Source organism: Petaurus breviceps, unplaced genomic scaffold (genome assembly GCF_028583685.1).
Source record: "Petaurus breviceps papuanus isolate PSGF00001 unplaced genomic scaffold, PetGlider_PUasm1.0 183, whole genome shotgun sequence".
In the NCBI taxonomy this organism is placed as follows: domain Eukaryota; kingdom Metazoa; phylum Chordata; class Mammalia; order Diprotodontia; family Petauridae; genus Petaurus; species Petaurus breviceps.
Genome location: NW_027185791.1, coordinates 21674996 through 21695616, shown reverse-complemented (window position 1 = coordinate 21695616; position 20621 = coordinate 21674996). Strand labels below are relative to the sequence as shown.

The 20621-nt window shown below is 36.4% G+C and overlaps 1 protein-coding gene across 5 annotated transcripts in view; it reads left to right on the top strand.

Annotated features, from left to right (window-relative positions):
- The window catches only part of SLC35D2 (solute carrier family 35 member D2), a 60704-nt gene that overhangs the window by 9982 nt on the left and 30101 nt on the right, over positions 1–20621 (top strand). For 3 of the 5 annotated variants that reach the window (XM_069088023.1, XM_069088019.1, XM_069088020.1), the window contains exons 2-4: positions 7643–7676; positions 10873–10959; positions 12999–13066. In XM_069088023.1, the coding sequence (XP_068944124.1) occupies positions 7643–7676; positions 10873–10959; positions 12999–13066 (189 nt within the window). The remainder of the gene's footprint in view (positions 1–7642; positions 7677–10872; positions 10960–12998; positions 13067–20621) is intronic. The other 2 variants (XM_069088022.1, XM_069088024.1) reach the window with 1 other exon arrangement.

The window sequence follows — 20621 nt, the reverse complement described above, 5'->3', positions numbered from 1 at the left end:
ATTCCTTCCTTCCTTCCTTCCTTCCTTCCTTCCTTCCTTCCTTCCTTCCTTCCTTCCTTCCTTCCTCTCTCCTTCCCTTCCTTCCTCCTTCCTTCCCTTCCTTCTTTCTTTCCTTTGTTCCTTTTTCATTTACATTGTTATGGTCTTGGTGTATGCTTTGTTTTCCTGGTTCTGCTCACTTCACTTTGCATCAGTGCATGTAAATTCTCCACACATTCTCCACATATTCTTTTAGTTGGTCATTTCTTACCAGAAAAGAAGGAAATGAGTTTTTACATTAGGCAGATGGAGCCATTAGCATTGTATTTAACCTGAACTCTAATATCTCTTAGTGTTCTGTTCTGTGTCACTATTGTGTGTAATATTCTTTTTCTTCTTTCTTCAGGAGGGAGGGGAGGAAATTAACCTTCCTATCAATTAGAGCTGTTTAAAATTGAAATGAGCTGCCTCAAGTGATAGCAGGTTCTCCCTCCTTCTAGGTCTTCAGGGAGAGGCTGACTGATCACTTGAGGGATTCCTTTCCATTGGACTAGATGCTACTGAGGTGCCTTCCCACTCTTAAATTCCATGGTTCTGTGAAATATTCTCTCTCTATCCTATTGTTACAGATACCTATGCTACTTTCCTTTGAACTTCCCTCAAAGTTCCTATTTCCTGACTGAGAAGCCCTTCAATTCTTACTTAATTTGTGGAACAGAATGACTTATGTGTCCATAGACATTAAAAATGTGAATGATCCCTGCCTAGTTTTCTTAGATGTTTCCTGATAATATAACTTATTTATTCCCAGAGAGGGGATGGACCCTATAGTACATGATATTTTAACAAAAATTCTTTAGCATTTATTTTATCATTGACAAATAAAACCTTGGAGGCAGCTAGGTGGTACAGTGAATAGAGCACCAGCCCAGGAGTCAGGAGGACCTGAGTTCAAATCAGTTCTCAGACACTTAACACAAAAACTAGCCGTGTGACCTTGGGCATATAACTTAACTCCAAATACCCTCCAAAAAGCAAAAAAAAAACCAAACCCATGTAATTTATATTTAGAATTAAATTGATTTTCTCTTCCTCCCCTCACAATTAGATAGAAAAAATTCTTATACCAAATATTCAAAATCAAGCAAAACAAAATTCCCAATTCGACCATGACTAAAGAATATATGTTACATTTTGCACCTCAACTCCATGAATTCTCTCTCAGAAGGTAATTAGAATTCTTCATTATCCATCCTCTGGAATCATGATTACTCATTGTGTTTATCAGTGTTTTTAAATCTTTCAAAGTTGTTTTTTCCTCTTTTTTTTTTGGAGGGGGGAAGGCAGGGCAATTGGGGTTGTGACTTGCCCAAGGTCACACAGCTAGTAAGTGTTAAGTGTCTGAGGCCAGATTTGAACTCCGGTCCCCCTGATTCCAGGGCCGGTGCTCTATTTGCTGCATCACCTAGCAGCCCCAGGTGTCTGTTTGTTTTTGCTACAACATTGTTATTTGTATACATTGCCGTATGCACTATTCTCCTGGTTTTGTTCATTCCACTCTGCATCAGTTCACATTAATCTTTTTGGGGAGTTCTAAAACCATGCCTTTCCTCAGCTTTTATGGCATATTAGTAATCGACTGTCTCCTTGCTTTCCTTGTCCCCTACCTTTGCATGTTTCAGGGCATCATCATCTGATTACTTATGTAGGAAACTGGCCTGTTTACTTTGAATCCTCTTCTAAGATACATTCTTCAGGCTGTATGATGCCCACATGAAGCATCTTAGGATGTCCTTTTCTCAGCTGTGACTCTTTTTTGACTTGTGGTCCACCAGTGGTGGACCTGGCTTGAGTATGTAGCTCTTCTCACTACTAACAGAATTGCTGTAATCTAAGAGGACGTAAAATGGAGACCTCGATAAATGAGTCTTTACTACTGATGTAATGAATCTTTACTAATGTAAAAATATTATCTCAAGCTCCCTTCCCCCCAAAAACATGGTTACTAGATTTTGTCTTTCTGACTACTATAGACATTTTGGTTTATTTAGATTATTTTCAACTTACATAAGCAGGGAAATTAGAAAATAGCATCTAGCTGTCTTTGATGAATTCAAATGACCAGGCCCAGATGAATGACATTTCAAAATGACTTTAAATCAATAGTTTTATTATAAATATGTTAGGATATTGAACTGTATATTGAGAGTTGGTTTAGAAATTTGGCACTTTCAAGGGAAAGATACATGGACACTACTAGTCAGACTATTTTAAAGATTTGCAATTTTAGCTGTAGTCAGCTATCTTGGAAAGATCATGGAAGGGTTGAAGAAAGGCAAATATTGTCCCAGTGTATAGAAAAGGAAGAGAATAGGATTTGCAAACTGAAGGACAGTAATTCCAGGCAAAATTCTAGAATGTACAATTAAAGTGAAATTTAGGAAACATGTAAGAAAAAAGTGGTCACCATGGCTTTATTAAGCCAAGTCAGATTGAGCTCATTTCATTTTTCACATCTTTATTAGGGTGGTAGATCAAAGCAATACATATCTAGTGTAGCTAGGTCTTAAAGCATTTGAAAAAAAAATTCCATACTGTTCTTTTTCTGACTTAAATTTTATTTTATTTTTTTCAACTTACAAGCATTTATTTTTTTCTCTCTCCCTCTTGGGGAAAAAAAAAGAAATATAAAACTCATGTAACAGATATTCACAGTCAAGGGGAAAATCCTACATGATGTCTGAAAATATGTATATTATTTAGCATTTTAAGTCCATCATTCTCAACAGGAGATGGATAGCATTCTTCATCATCAGTAGTTGGAATGAGGGTTGATCATTATGTTGATCAGAATTTTTAAGTCTTTAAGAATTACTTGTTTTTACAATGTTGTTATAGCATAAATTGTTCTCCGTTCACTTTACATCATTTCATATATATCTTTCCAGGTTCATCTGAAACCATCCCTTTCATCAATTCTTTTGGTATAAAAGTATTCCATTTCATTTCTCATGCTGTTCTTATAGAAAAGATTGGAGTATATTAGATAAATGATAATAGAGTTAGATGGATTTAGACTTGACTGAATGGCTGGTCCAGAGAATAGTCATAACTACTTTTATATCATCTTGAAAGGAGCTGTCTAGTAGAGTACCCCAGCATCCTGTGTTGGCCCTGTGTTATGGAACATAGCAAACATTAGTGTTGCTCCACTAAGTGTAAGGACCTTGTTCAGTGAACAATGAGTAAACATGCTGCCAGGAGGAACTGAACCACATACATCTTGACATCCTTGTAATACACAAAACCAGGAGACAAAAGGAAGCTGCCAAATGGAAGGCTGGCTCCCAGGTTCTTCTTGGCAAGACAAATAAAGAGGCTGGCTTATCCAGTGTCCAGTAGCAACGGTAAGCATAAGGGGGAACATCTGGTCATCTTGCAATATAGTCAATATTTGTAAAGTACCATAACAGAAGTATTTATGGCTCCTAAGTGGACATTTGTTGCAGAGGATAAGAAGCGGGGTGGTTGTGTGAAGAGCTTGGTAAGATCTTCCAAGTCAAATAAGCATATGCTTTCTTTGTGCAAAAGTGGCTAAGGAGGAAGGTAATGAAAAACGGGCCATAAACTTGGGGCATCCTCTCCCACAATGCACCATCTTAAGGAACACTGGCCATGCATAGGGAGCATGCATCGTTGGAGGTCGGGAGGCACATGTAAGAGAACATAAGTGGTAAAAGCGACACCAGCTGTGACCACAAGGCATGGCCTTTGGCAATTTCATCACACTGCTTTCCACTAAATGTGCGGTCTCCTGGTGGCTGCTGGGCAGGTCCCCACTCCTAGGCATCTCCCCTGGGTGCATGGTTGTAGAAGCTTCTTTCTGCTATTACCCCTAAGCCTCAGATTTTCAGGGCCACCTGGTGGACATCTCAACTTCTGTTTACTACAGTACAATGAATGACTAGAAAATCTCTAATAAAGAGTGGTTGACACTCTTTAAAATCATACCTGGGGCTCCCATGCCCAAATAAATGCCTTAAATATGTCAGGTAGAGTGTTCCTATGCTAAGATTATGGTATTTTTTCCCTTTTTAACTTTCTGTGTCTAGAGCTGAATCTTAGTTTGCTATCCTAGACAAGTGTCTAATTTAGGGTTAGTAATTTCTTATAATTCTTGCTAAATTTATTATAGAAATCCCATGTTGGGGCGGCCAGGTAGCACAGTGGGTAAAGAGCACCGGCTCCAGTGTCGGGATGACCTGGGGATCAAATCTGGGCTCAGATACTTAGCACCACACCCAGAAATAACTGGCCATGTAACCTTGAGCAAGTTGCTTAACCCTGATTGCTTTAAAAAAAAATCCCATGTCCCTGAAATCTATTTCTGGGGGATTTACTAGAATTCCATAAGAACTGTGTGAAGACCGGGCTCTGAAATCTCATTCACCTCCAAGAGCCTGTTGCCACACAGATGGACAGGAGGGGGTTAGCAAAAGCAGCAGAAAAGGACAGGTGGGGTGGCTGCACAGTTTTGGCTTACAATTCATGTGGTCCAGATGAAAATGTGATTAACAACAAAATGCCTAGACTTGGAGCCATTTTATGTCACAATTTCATGGAAAAATTTAACAGATATGGATCAATTGCCAGAGTAAAGGTCAAAAGATACCAGAAACACTTATTATTATTTTTTCTTTCTTTCCTTTTTGGAGGGGGAAGTTAGGGCAATTAGGGTTAAGTGACTTGCCCAAGGTCACATGGCTAGTTTTTTGTGTGTGTTAAGTGTCTGAGGTCAGATTTGAACTCAGGTCCTCCTGACTCCAGGGCCGGTGCTCTATTCACTGTGCTACCTAGCATCCCCAACACTTATTATTTTTACTAACCAGAGAGCCAATCAAAGGAGTAATGATTTAAAAATGAAACTTGTTTGTAAAAGTTTATGGAGAACAGTAGAAGATTATGAACAATATTGCCTTATAAAAGAAAAAGAAACAGTGGAGGGAAAAGCAAGTTGAAAGAAAGCTTGACAAGACACTGTCAGATGAAAGTGTCAAGCCTCTACAAAGATTTTTTTATAACATTCTTTTTGCTGTCAAATAGAGTTGTTACATTTGAACTTGAACTTCACAGCTACAGATATGCTGCCTGCAGAAGTGGAAATAGCACTGAATAAAGAATTGATGGTAAAAGAAGCTAAATTAAACCAGATATACATAGGTGGTCCTAACTTGAGTTGGCACAAATTTGAGAGCATGGAGGGCTTGATTTCAATGATATAAAAGATAGAAGAATACCAAAGATGTGGGGAGAAATCTTGGACCCTATTACAAAACATGGAACTGAGGGAATATCAGTAACTACTGAACCATTTACTTATTTTCCCTCCTATGCAAAAAAAAAAAATGAGAATAAGCTACACATGAATTAAGGACATCCTAGGGGAAATTATTGAAAGGGAACAAGTCCACTTTTGCATGGTGACCATTATACAATTCATGAAAGCTTTGAAGAATGTAATGTCCCCACTGTGCTTATTGTATGTTGACTATAAAATGTAAAGCAAAATGCCTCTTTTAGGTTCTCCTCCAAAAGTGGTCTCCCATGAATATATGTCACATAAAATACCCAGAAGATCTAATGAGAGATAATTTTATTTGATTGTCTGACTATTCATATGAAACAAGGCATAATCCAGGAGATATACGCCCACTAAAAGATATTTGTGAAATTCAATGCTGAGTCCAAGTTGAAGAAGGACATTTTACAGATGATGAATTCCTCCAGATGCCTGTATTTGCAGATGAAATTATGCTGGTAGAGTCAAACCATGGAGCTTTTCATATCTTCTTCAATGAGATCCATAACCACGCAAGAATTTGATCTAACTATCCACACAGGAATAAAAACAAGTAGATAAAGAATGACTGTTCAACAGGATTATAATATGTGATTGAGTGAACAGCCTAACCCATAGAGTTCCTCCATCAGCACACAGATCATGGGCAGAAATTGCAAATTAACAATAAGATGAGCTCAGAATTGAACAAGAGGAAGACTATAGACTGGACTGTTCGGGGCAAATTAGTGATCCCAACCTTATCTTTGAAACAAACATCCATCTTTTTAATTCCAGCGGTGTTCTGATTTTGCTATATGTCTAATTCTTGGGATGCTACAGTTTCCAAAGAACTAGCAGCCCATCATAAGTAAGAACTTGTGCAGGAGGAATGATGTGGGAGATGCTTTGAAGGAAAGGCATGACCAGGAAAAAAAACCATAATGAGAATTAGTGATGGAACTGACAGCTTGCATACACTTGGCATTCTCAACATGTGAAGAGGGAATAAATGGAGAACTTTCAACATATTGGGTGGACCTACTGTCACCAATTATGGGAGGGCATGGATAAGAGCTGTACAAACTGGGCACAGGTGACTACTCTGAAGGCCACATCACTGAATGAATAAGTATTAAAGCAATTATTAAGCCCTTATTCTGTCAGACGCTGTGATCATTGGAGGGGATACTCAGATTAGTGAAGGGGTGTTATTGTCTTAGTTATTCCATGCAAGAACACTGCATTTGTACATTGCACAAAGTTGGGCAGGGTAACTAATACACTGGATGACAGAATCAGAACACAAAAGTTTTTTTTAATAGGCTGGAATGTTTGGACAGATTTAACAGAATAAAAATTAATAAGGATAAAAGTGATATTTTATACTTATATTTTTTTCTAAAAAGTCAACTTCATGCAAGTACAAGATGGAAGGAGTGTGACTAGACAGCAGGTCATCTTCAAAAAAAAAGATCTAGGTGTTTTGGCAAATTGAAAATTCAGTATAAGTAGAAAATGTGCTAATGAGGTTTTAGCCTGTATTGAAAGAGGTATTCTCTCTAGGATTGGGAATAGTCTGCCCTGGTCAGACCTCATCTGTAGTATTATATTTAATGAGGCAGCTAGGTAGAACAGTGGATAGAACACTGGATCTGGGGTCAGGAAGACTTGAGTTAAAATCTGGTCTTAGATGTTAGCTTTGTAACCCTGGGTAAGTCATTTGACTATCTCATAGTCAATTTCCTTTTCTGTAAAATGGGAATGATAACAGCACCTACCTCCCAAGGTGGTTGGGAGGATGAAATGAGATAATATTTGTAAAGCATTTTGCAAATTTAGAGCCCTATATATAAATGTTTTCTATTCTTATTGTTATTTATTTTTCGCCTGTTGAGTATCATAGAATCACAGTTTTACTTTTGGCCGGGACTTCATCAGTTATATACACCAATCTTTACCTAGAAGAACTCTCTACCAGAAGATACTTTTCACAAGTGGTTTTCCAGTGATTTTTGTTCGTCTTTGGGCTGGATTAGCTTTATGAAAAATTTTTTAGCAAAAGCAGTTTGGAGAAAAGGAAATATAGTTTTATAAGTAATCAAATTATCTGGAGAAATATTGAGATTTGTATAAATGCTATTAATAATTTGAATGTATTTGTCTTCTCAGTTTGAAAATGTAACCAATGCCCCTAAATTTAATATTTGCATTTATATTGACTGATGTCTCCAACTACATTTGCATTATGTTTATTATGCAGATTTTGGCATTTCACCATTTTATTATATACTAAATGTATTCATTGTTCTGTGTTCTTTGTAGCTTCCCATCACCCTTATTTCTTGGAATTGGACAGGTAAGTGAAACAAACCAATTTCTTATCTATTGGAAGTATTGCTGACAAAATCTTAAATGCTTTTATTTATGAATAATAGAAAACCAATGATCTGATTTTAGAGAGGATTTTGAAATGAAGTGTTAGGAGTAGATGGTTTTTAAGTGCCGTTTAGCTCTATAATTCTGAGATAAAATCATAGAATAAATATTAGGCAGAGGAACCATTCTCTTGAAAGAATCCTAATGAATGAATTAGAATTCTAATCTTTACATTGCCTTTAATACCAAGACTATTCAATATTCTTAAATTCTAGCATTCCTATGTTACCAGAAAACATTTTTTTGGAGTAGACTCTGTGATTTCAATAGTATAGGGAGATAGCTCCTGGTGAGGAACTTCTATCAGTGCAGAGCAGTGTCTTATTTATAACTGACCTTCTTAGAAAATTTCCTGAGACAATAAGAAGTTAAATGACTTGACTAAGGTTACAAGCATTAGAAGAACGACTTGAACCTAGGTCTTCCTGACTCTGAGACCATTTTTCTCTCCACTATACTAGACTGCCTCTCCATGAAGAACTTAATATGAATAATTAAAATGCAATTATCTAAGTAAAAATCTTTAAAATTGAATTTATGTTGAATCTCAGATAAAAGCATTATTATCATAATAAAGTTCCCTCTTTTTGTCTTTTCCCTGAATTTAAATCTCAGCATTGCATATTAACCAGGTCTGAGTTAGACTACTTATTTTCTGTACTAGCTGACATAAAAACATCCATAAACTGCTTATACACAGATAAAACAATTGTAATTTATTGTATTGTGCTGAATACTGGGTTGTACTTTTCCCTGAAAATTTGGCTTAGACAAAATTTGATTATATCCTAGAATTGTGTTAGTAATGGAAACAACAAAGAAAGTAATGATAAAAATGAATAAAACATCTGTTTTTCTTAATTTCTTTCAATTCACTTTCAAAGCAAAATAATGATAAGATTTTAGATAGTATTTTAACGTTTTTGACATGTTCAACATACATTATCTCTTTTGGGCTTCACATCAAACTTGACATAGGTCAGGTATTATTATTCTCATTTTACAGACAAGGAAACTGAGGCTCAGAGAATTTGTGACTTGCTCATGTCACACAACTAGTATCAAAAAGCAGTATTTGGATGTACATCTAATGTACTCCAAGTCTAGTACTATGTTAACAATAATATTTGTCTCTAAAATATATCTTATAAATTTATTTTATATAATCCTGACAATAGTCTGAGTTTGTGTCCCAAAGACCAGTAGAGCTAAGTACAGAAGGTGCATCACAAAACCCACCATTCTTCTGATATCTCTATTACCACTACTATCCTTCCACTTACCCGGGTTTGCAATTTCCTTGTTGTCCTCAAGTCCTCAGAATCACCCTTCATATCCACTTTCAAACTTTATAACGTCTTTCACATATGTCCTCTTCTCTCCACTCACACAATCACAACTCTGATTCAAACCCTCATCACCTCTTGTAGGGACTATGGCAATTATTACCTCATCAGCCTCTCAACTCTGAATGCTTACACTCCAGTCCGTTATATGTATGTAAATGTTATCAAGGGCATCCTCTGTGAGGGCATTAATAGGAGCAGGCAGACAGACTTTCACAAGTGACATTCTACAGGAGACCATATCTTTATCCTCACATAATTAATTGAAAGCTACAGAGAATACAGGATCCTACTGTGCTTTTCCTTTGTTCGTTATTTTAAAAAGCATCTGATTCCATAGAACAAAATGCTGCCTTAAGGTGAAATTTCACTTCCTTTTTTTTTTCTAGCTATATCATTGCTACAACACATGGCACATAATGTACTTAATAAATTATTTTCATTCATTCATTCATTCATTCATTCATTCATTCATTCATGAGATCTCCTTGAAAGGGAAAAAAATATATACACATTTCCTTTCATAGGCATCTCATTTTCCACGCACAGCCTGTCTGGAGACACAATGAATACAGAGGGTGGTGGTTTTGGAGTCAGGCAGGCCTAGCTTAACATGCCACTTCAGATGATTACTAGCTATGACCCAAAGCAAACCTCTTCACCTCTTTCATTCTCAGTTTTCTTCTCTGTAAAATATGGAGATTATCTGTAGCATTTATCTCACAAGGTCCTTGTGAACATCAAAATGAAATCATTTTTCTATAAAGCAAAATATGTTACAAACCTTAGAATGCCATATAATATCCTTCATCATAATTATCTCCACAGTCTCTTCTAGTTCTAAGACCTATCTCACAAGGAAGTTAATTATTAGGAAATCACTTATTAATTTAAAAATACGTTTTATTGATTTTTTTTGTTTTTACTTCACATATTTTCAAATCATATGTCTTCTGGCTTCCTCTTGCCAAGAATGATTTCTTATGACAGGGAATAAAAAAAGGGAAGGGGGAGAAGTTTCTCAGACCTACCCGACATATCAAATGAACCTGATGTTATATGCAGTGTTCTACTTTTGTACTCCCTCAACTCTGCAAAAAAGGGATGGGGCAGGGAAGGAAAGGCACCTGATACACTTTAAAGTGCTACAGAAGCATCTGTTCTATTGCTGGTGGCCTCTATCATACCAATGTGTCATAATTCTTCTAACTGTGTGCATGCTCACCCTGAAAACAAGCCTCTTTGGGTTAGCACAGGGACATCATAGGAGAAATATGTATAAAATTTGTGGGGAAGATTTTGATATAAAAATGGAATTTTCTGTTTATTAATGAGTAAACCTTTTAGCCATCAGCTCCCTGGGGTAAAAGCAATACTAATGTAGCTGGTTTATCCATCTTAGGGACAAAAGCCATGCCTTCTATTTGGTATAAAGCAAGGATAATTTAAATAAAATTGTTTCTATAGAGAATACAGGATCCTACTGTGCTTTTCCTTTGTTCATTATTTTAAAAGCATCTGATTCCATAGAACAAGTAGTTAAGTATTGAAATAAAGGATAATTTTAAAAATATATTTTTGTTATATAAAATGGGTTATAGAAATAATTTACCCAGAATGACCAGAAGAACAAAAAAATCTCAAGAATTAATTCATCATTTTTATGTGCTCATAATTATGATGTTTATTTATTATTATTAATTTATTTGTAATGATTTTTAATGCTTAAAACTTCTTCCATGCATTTTACTGGTATTTCTCTCTCTTTAGATGACAGCCACCATAGTGATACTATATGTATCTAAGCTAAATAATATTATTCAATTCCCTGATTTTAACAAAAGCATCCCTGTGAAGGTATGTAATAAAAGTACTTATAATTATTGTGGAAAGCATGTGAAAATGTAAGAGAATGTTAAGTGAATCAGAGGAGGTGGGACTGGAGGGGGAGAGGGAGAAAGCTGACTCCAGAGCTACAAAGCAGCCTTCAGATCCTGGCTCTGACACATACTGACTGTGGGACCCTGGCAAATTAATTTCTCAGTGCTCTAAGCAACTCCCCAAGACTTCCAGTTGTAATGTTGTGTCTAACCTGACCTGGGAGAGGGACTTTCCTCATTTGAGAGTTTTCTATATCAGTGAAATCCTAGGTCTTGCCTATTCTTTATTCTATCCTCATTCCTTAGTTGTTTTTTTCTGTAGGTCTTTGAGGTCAGACACAAGCAGAGGAACGCTCCTTATGTTATGTAATGGTGAAAGCAGATTCCTGGGGTCTAGAACAGTTTTAGTAAAAACCCCGATCACTGTGGCAAGTGGAGTGGGGAAATCTGGAACTCAGAATGTAAATGATTAATCCATTCAAAATATTTTAAAGGAAACAGTAGAATTGTTTTTTCATTTGCCATTTTGGTTTCCATTGATATGCATTGCCCACTTTGTATTGTCATGTCCCTATTCATGTGACATATTCAAATATCTAATCTGCATTTTATCAACAAATGTGTATATTCTTTCATTTAAAAATAATTCTGTTTTCCTCTGACCCATAGAATACTGACTGTGGGACTTTGGCAAATTAATTAATTTCTCAGTGCTCTAAGCAACTCCCTAAGACTTCCAGTTGTAATGTTGTGTCTTACCTGCACTGGGAGAAGGACTTTCCTCATTTGAGAGTTTTCTATATCAGTGAAATCATAGGTCTTGCCTTTCTTTCATTTAAAAATAATTCTGTTTTCCTCTGACCCATAGAATGTGGGTTTTCTTTTTGTTTGATTGAAAAAACAAGTACTTTGGATAGAGTTCTTGATAACATGCCTGAATCTCCTTCAGCTTGTGCACATTAAATCTCAGTACCCCACTTCCTCTAGCTGTCATGCCTAGGGGTGAGGTAGAAATTCCTTTTCAGTGGAAATCCAGATGGTATCGTAGTTAATTGATTTGTATAATGATAACTAGGCTGCTGATTATGGTAGAATTCTAAGTTCTAATTTCTTTTAAGACTCAAACTTTAAAGGCAAATCTTTTACACAAAATTGTCACTCAGCATTCAGAAGTATATCTAGTGACATTGTCTATAGTGATTATGGTTATTGTTCTAGAACAATCCTGCTTCTAACACCCACTAGCTGTTGGTAAGGCAATTCTTGCACCTACTAGGACTGTGGGCAAGCCATTGGAGCTGTCTAAGCCCTAGACACTTTTCTGTAGAATGAGAATAAATAGTACCTGTAGGCACTAGCTCTGAGGGTTGTTGTAAGATTCAAATGAGATAAATGTCTGTAATGCTCTTTGAAAACTTTGAAGTCCTATACTGGTTGTCCTAAATGTTTTAAAGCAGTTTAATAGTTTAAAATTGCCCTAAGACATTTAGAATACACTATAGAATGTCAGTTACTGCTACCACTAACTACTACTATTTAACTGTACAAATTTGGATGACTCAGTTGGTTAGATACTGTGCTGGGGTGACCAAGAATATGGTTTCAATTTGTAGTCAGTTTTTCCCCCACTGGTTGCAATTTTAACCCTAGCTAACAATTTTACAGATGCATATCCTTGATTGCACAGCAAACTTTGGGAAGAGTATAAGATGGATCAATGGAAATCCATCATCATTTCTGGAAAAAGCAACTTAAAGTATCTTCTCCACTGATGATGTGTGACATGGAATCATATTTGTATATAAAAAACATGTTGGGGGCAGCCAGGTGGCACAGTGAGTAAGAGCTCTGGCCCTGGAGTCAGGAGACCCTGGATCGGTTCCTGCCTCAGATACTTAGCACCCACACAAAATAACTGGCTGTGTAACCTTGAGCAAGTTATTTAACCCCAATTGCTTTAAAAAAAACATGTTGGATCTATAATAACTACCACACTTTCATTTTTTTTAATTGCAGCTCTTTCCTCTGCCTCTCCTTTATGTTGGAAATCACATAAGTGGATTGTCAAGCACAAGTAAACTGAGGTACAATTAAGATTAAATGTAGTCAAGATTGCTCTGTGTGTGTGTGTGTGTTTTATGTATGGAGGAGGAATAATCAAAACACAATTCCATTTGAGTTGCATTTGGGGAGGGGAGTTTAGACTTATGATTTCACTGATTTAGGGAATACCTGCTATATTAACTTCCCTTACTGAAAAAGATAAGAAACTATAAATTATGGTCTTAGAAGCTGTCGGGGGTATGATAGGAGCTTGCCTATTATCACAGAACTAGGAATTGTCAGTGGTAGGACTTGGACTCAGATTTTTTCTGACTCTGAGGTAGATGTTTTATACATTCTCTGATGTTGCCTCTTTTGTGTTGAATATAGAGAAATTAATGTTCTGTATTTTAAAACATTAAGGATCCATTTTAAGGGTGATTCACATGAATTAATTTTTTTTCATTTCTAGAATCCACATTTTAATAAAAAAAGTTATTTAGTGAATCTCTCTTTGAAATCTGCAGATGCTAAAGCAGCAGGTGTAGGTCAAATAGAAGATAGAGAATGAAGACAGAACTTATGACAGGCAGGTTCACTTACATAAATATGAAACTTCGCTTCCTGTTTGTCTTCCCCACCCCCACCTCACCATTTCATATAAGCAAGAGGATTTGTCAATTGTGCTAAATGTCAGCTGTGCTAAGTGGTCATTATCAGTTTTGTGCTAGCGATGTCAAAAGTTTTTATTTCTATTTGTGTATTAGAGACCATCAATTAGTGTTCTAATGGTAGGATTCACTGACATTTTATTAACTTGCTTACATAGTATCAAGAGTGCTGACTTTTGAGACAAAGGACCTTGACAAAAATCCTTCCTCTGAGATGGGAATGACTTTGGACAAGTCATTTAGCCTTCTTGGGCCTCAGTTTGCTTTTCTGTAAAATGAGAGGAATTGAACTAGATGACCTCTGAGGTCCCTTACAAGTATTGATCTATGATTTAACAAAAAATTATTTCCTCCTAGGACATTTTTAAGGTAGGGAGTATAAAATGAGGAAACTGGGGTCCTGAGAAGTTAAGTGATTTGCTCGTGCTTGAACAGTTACTAAGTGTTTGAGGCAGAATTTGAACCCAGGTCTCCTGAGTCCAAGATTAGTGCACTATCCACTATGTCAGACTGTTTCTCTATTTGTGAAAATAGTGATAGTAGGAAGAATAAAAGATTTTAAAAGTGAAGACAGAAACGTATAACACTAAGTATCCAAAAAATGGAATCAGGACAGTACAGACTGACTCGAATGGACATAGAAACACACTAATATTGATCTAAAAATCATGGAATGGGAGATGATGAGTGACCAAAAAATTGAGGAAGGTACCTTTGGAAAGTGTCTTGGCACTTACTTGAGTTCATAGTGTCAAAGTTGAAGCCACTGTACCAGCCAGTTGGTACAAACATTCCCCCCAGACCTCCAAACAAAACCCCCCAGGATCTTAGCAACATAGTAAGCAAATATGGGAAATAAATATACATACATTATGTTGTAAATCAAAAAACACTTGCTTATGCTTATAGCCACATAAAGCTGAGACCTCATTAATAGTAGTAGCATCAGTAACACATGATATTTTTCTTTTTTCTTGCTATAATTTATTTTTTCAATTTATTCATTTATTTTTCATTTTCAACATTCATTCCCATAAGTTTTAAATTTTCTCCCCTTCCCTCCCCAAGGTGACATGCAATCCGGTATGGGCTCTACACATACATTCCTATTAAACCCATTTTCATGTTAGTCATGTTGCATAGAAGAATTACAATGATTGGGGGAAACCGTGAGAAAGAAAAGAAAAGAAAACAAAACAAAAAAGAAAATAGCATGCTTCACTCTGCATTCCAACTCCATAGTCTTTCTCTGGATGTGGATGACATTTTCCATCACTAGTCCTTTGGAGTTGTTTCAGATCCTTGCATTGCTGAGAAGGACTAAGTCTATCAAAGTCAGTCCTTGCACATTGTGGCTGTTACTGTGTACAACGTTCTCCTGTTTCTGCTCACTTCACTTAGGAACAGTTCATATAAGTCCAGGTTTTCCTGAAGTCCACCTTCATCATTTCTTATAGCACAATAGTATTCCATTATATTCATATACCACAACTTGTTTAGCCCCAATTGATGGACATGCCCTGAATTTCTAGTTCTTGACCATTACAAAAAGAGCTATTATAAATATTTTTGTACATGTGGGTCCTTTTCCTATTTTTATAATCTCTTCGGGATACAACACATGATATTTTTCTTGTCAGTTTCATATAGGTTATGGGGAAAATGATTGTCCCTAAGAGGCTGACCTGGAGATCGAATCCCGGGCTCAGATACTCAGCACCACACCCAGAAATAACTGGCCGTGTAACCTTGAGCAAGTTACTTAACCCCAATTGCTTAAAAAAAAAAAAAAACACGCTGGTACAACAGCCAACAAGATTGAAACTGAAATTAGCAATGAACCTTTCTGAACTAAATGGCGATAGTGGAAATACAGTAGATCAATTAAAAGTATGCGAAATGTGTGTATTCCCAAAATGAAAACAAAATGGCAAATGCATCCAAAGGAGCTGTAGTAATGGCCTGATCATAGTAAAGAAAAAACTTGTCACAGTGGAGCGGTGAAAATCTAATCAGAAGCAAAAAAAAGCACAAAATGTGAAACAAGGCAAAAGCTTAAATAAAGAAAAATTAAAATTTTAAATTCCAAAGATTTAAAATAAAATAATTGAGAAATAAAAGTACAATGAAAATGAGTGGGACAAAATTTCTGCAAGATAACATCAACAGAAGTTCAACATCGTTAGTAACAATGCCCAAGAAAAGATCAAAATAACCTTTCAAAAATAATAAAACGAAAATTTCCAACAACAGGCAAGAAATCAACAGGAAAAAAGATAACCATTCAAAAACGAATTTCCAACGATGAGATCCCCACATATAAAGTAGTAAAGGGGTGGTGGGATTCATGAGTATGTGCTGCAATTCACACGGTGTCCCACTTGTAAGAGGTATGGAGGCAGCCTCATTTATGCAAGACCAAGTTTTTCTACGTTTCTCTGAAACCATCTGCTTCATTTCTTACAGTATAATAGTATTATGTCACATTTATGTGCTGTAACTTATTCAGTCATTCCCCAATTTGTGGGTACCTTTTCAGTTTCCAACTATTTGCCACCACAAAAAGAATGGCTATACATATTTTTTGAATACCCTTTGTTAGGGCTTGTTTTGCTTAGGAGTTATCCCTCTCAATTTTCTTATTGCCACTTCTCTCTTTTCCTCTTGATTTCCTTGTTGAATGACATGTTATTTTTGTACCCAACTATGTGTATGTGTTATGTGTTTTTCCCTTTTATGAACAGTTTAGAAGAGGGTGAGGTTCAAGTATAATCAGCTCTCCTTTCTCCTTGTTATTGCATATCCTGATTGTTCAAGATGATTTTCCCATCCTCCTTTTCCTTTCCCTATCATCTAGCATATTCTTCTAGCCTTCCTTTTTCATTTTAAGATCACCAAAAAAAATAATAACAGAACCACTTTCAAGACCTCTGTAGAAATTAGATCCCTCTAAGAACCCTGAGGATGTTAGGACTGTGAGGTAAAACATGTATCATTTCCTCATATTAGAAGATAAGTAGCTTATTCTTTTTTAATTCCTTATGAACACTCATGACTATCTTTTTATGTTTCTCTTAACTCTTGTGTTTGCACTTCAAAGTTTATATTCAGCTCTGGGCTTTTTCATCAGAAATACTTGGAAGTTCTCTTTCTTTAAAGGTCCACTTCTGGGGGAGCCAGGTGGCACAGTGAGTAAGAGCACCAGCCCCGGCATCAGGAGACCCGGGATTGGTTCTGGCCTCAGATACTTGGCACCCACACAAAATAACTGGCCGTGTAACCATGAGCAAGTTACTTAACCCCAATTGCTTAAAAAAAAAGGTCCACTTCTTCTCCTTATAGGCTTATGAAAAGTTTTACTGGGTAAGTTATTCTTGAATATAATTCCATGTCTTTTTCCTTTTGGAGTATTATATTCTAATACCTCTATTCTTTTATAGTGGTGGCTGCTAAATTATGTATGATATTGACTGTGGCTTCTCAGTACTGGAATTCTTTTTCTGTCTGTTTACAATTGTTTTTTCTTTGATAAGGAAACTCTGGCTTTTGGTTATAATGTTCTTGGAAATCACACATTCAGGATGTGCAAGTAGAAGTCTATACAAGGAAAAAGGAGAGTTGATGACATTTGAACCTGACACTTTTCTAAGCTGTTCAAAAGAAGGAAAAATACATACACAGAGTTGGGTACAGAAATACAGTTCTTTTTTTTTTTTTTGGAGGGGGAAGGTAGGGCAATTGGGGTTAAGTGACTTGCCCAAGGTCACATGGCTAGGTTTTGTGTGTGTGTGTGTTAAGTGTCTGGGGCTGGTTTTGAACTCAGGTCCTCCTGACTCCAGAGCTGGTGCTTTATTCATTGTGGCACCTAGCTGCCCCCAGAAATACATTTCTTAAGAGATTTCATTTTGAGATTACTTTCAGAAAGAGGTCTAGTAGATTGTTTCTATTTCTATTTTACTCTTTGGTTCTATGAGATCTAGGCAGTTTTCTTGTAAGAGTTTTTGAAATATGATGCCTAGACTCTTTCTTCTGGTCATGATTTTCAGGTTGTCCTGTAATTCTTAAATTCTTTCTATTTGAACTATTTTTCAGGTCATTTGTCTTTCTTATTAGATATCTTATATATTTTTTTCTTTTTTAGTCTTTTGACTTTAACATTTCTTGTTTTCTCATGGAGTTATCTTCTATTTGGTCCATTTAAATTTTCAGTGAATTGGTTACTTGGGTAAAGTTTTACACTTCTTGTGCCAAGGTGTCAATTCCCTTTTAAATTCTTTCTTCTATAGTTTTCATTCCCCCCCCCCACCCCAGCACCTTCATTTCATTTATGAGAAACATTTTAAACTCACTTTAAAATGTTTTGCTTCTTCTCTTCCAGGAATTCTCATTGAACTTTTATCCAAGTTGCATTTTTCTTTGAGGTTTTGTTTATAGATATTTTAGAGTAACCTGTTTCTTCTGGGTTTGTATCTTGAGTGTCCTTGTTACCATAAAAGCTTTTTAATGGTGTTTTTTAAAATCTGCTTATTTTTCCAAATTACTTCTTTGATTTCATCCTTTTATATTAGGACCTGGGTCTGTTTACTCCTGGCTTTAAGAATGTCTAGGCTAATCCTTTTACTGCTTTCTTTGGGGAATTGAGTGTTTTATTCCAGGTTCTCAGGGACCAGCCAGGCTGGGAACCTGCAAGTATTCAGTGCTCCCAAGGTGTTCTGATCCAGCACAAAGGTTGATTATTTCCTCCTTGTTCTGAGCAATGTGCCTTTGGGCTTGCTCAGATTGGAGTTTCTGTAGACTGATGCTGGACTCAGGCACAGTCAGCCTCCTGAAAAGCTCTGCTGGTTCAGTGTGATAGAGCTGCAGGATTCTTGCCTTGATTATTCCTCTCTGACCTCATTCCAGAGGTCAGAACCACCTAGCTGCTGCTTCCTTCTGAACTTGATTCTTGTTCATCGCACAACCTAGAGCCCACAGCTACTCTCTTGGAACATCACCTTTATGTGGAGAGCTTCTTTCCATTCTGCCTTGGATATGTAACCTAGAACTGTCTGAGGAATAACACAGCTACCAGTAGGCACCCAGTCCTGGCCCCTGCCCAAGTTTTGGGTTTGGGACTACTTCCTGCATGATGTGCATTGTCCTAGTCTGCATGACCATTTCTACCTAGATCCCCTCCCTGTATTTTTAGACCTCTAAGTCTATCTTCCTTTGGTTGGATAAATTACTTTCCGTGACTTTTTCCCCTTGGATTTCCTAACCAGGACTTAATTCGGTATATATTCTAGATCTTTGTGAAGAAGTTGTGAGGGAGAGATCAGATGTACGTTTCCCCACTGCTCTGCTGGTTGATGTTTTTATATCATCTTTATTTCTGTAAATATCCTTCCCTTCTGTCCTCAGGAAGCCACCCTTCATAAGACAACATTTTTTTAAAAGGAAGAAAAAGTAGTTGATCAAAACTAAGCAACACGCTGCCGAGTCAGCGTGTGTCGAGTTCTCCCTCCCCTCACCCCCATCTCTTTTTCCGGACCACGCTTGGTCGTTGTGATTGATTTTTCATTTTGTTTTTCTCACTGTCTTTTCCATTTACGCGGTTGTGATCATTGTGTATCTTATTTTCCGTGTTCTGCTTATTTTACTCTATACATGTTTATATAATTCCCTTTCTGCATCTCCAAACTTCTTGAGATTCTTAAATGACAGGGATTACATCAATATATCGAGATGTGTTCATTTCCCCAGTCACTGAATACTAGTCACTTTGTTACTAGTTCTCTGTCATAACAACAAAAATAGAGCCGATATAAATGTTTTAGTGCACATAGAACTTTGTTTTCATCATTCCTTAAGGCATAGGCCGAGTACTGGAAACTGTGTGTCAGAGTACATGACCATTTTCATCACGGTATTTACATCATTCCAGTTTACTTGCCAGAACACTTGAACGAATACACAGATTCACCAAAAATCTATCACTGCACCTATTGTGTGATAAACTGTCTCAAAATGATCATTTCTACCTTTTCAACTTTGACAGTTTTTCTGGGCATTAGGGGAAATCTCAAAGTTGTTTTGATTTGCTATTTTTCTTATTAGTTATTTGGTTTCATATAATTGTTAATTGTTTACTGTTCTTTTGAGAATGATTTGCTCATAATTATTTGTTTTAACATATCCATTGTAAAAGTGTTCTTGGTCTTATATATTTGTGTGAGTTCTCCAAAGGACTTTTTAAAAAAAGTAAGACCAATACTTTGTCAGTCTTTTCTTAAATCAGGTCATTAGAAAGCAAAATCCTGAGCATCCAAAGGCTGTATCTTCTTTGGGAAGAAAAAAAAGAAATGGGGTTTAGCAGGTTTTTTTTTTTTTCTTACTTAAGAAGCAAATGATCAGTGGAAAAGGTTTGAATTGTCCAATTTGTGGACGTGGTAGAATTTTTATTCTAAAACTGCTTTCCTAGTCATCCAACTTATTTCTAGATGGTGCCATGGATAGAGTATTGGACCCAGAGTGAGGAAACCTGAATTCAAATCTGGTGTCAGACACCTAGTAGCTGTGTGATCCTGGGCAATCTTCTGAACCTCTGTTTGCCTTAGTTTCCTCACCTGTAAAATGGAAATAATCATAATAGCATATACTTAATAATAGCGATGATAATTACAGGATTATTGTGAGGATCAAATGGAATAATATTTGCAAAGCTTTTAGCACAGTGCCTAACATTCTCTTCCCCTCATCCTTATTTCTTTTGCTTGTCTTCTGTGCTTAGAACCCCAACTATACCTAGGAAATTAAATATGCTAAACACAACATCATTAAAAGGTAAAACTGTTATAGGAAAAAAGTATAAAGTATTCTAAAACCAAATAAAAATTATTCCTGACTGTCCATGACCCTGCTCCCTTGTGATTGAGACTTGTCTGTC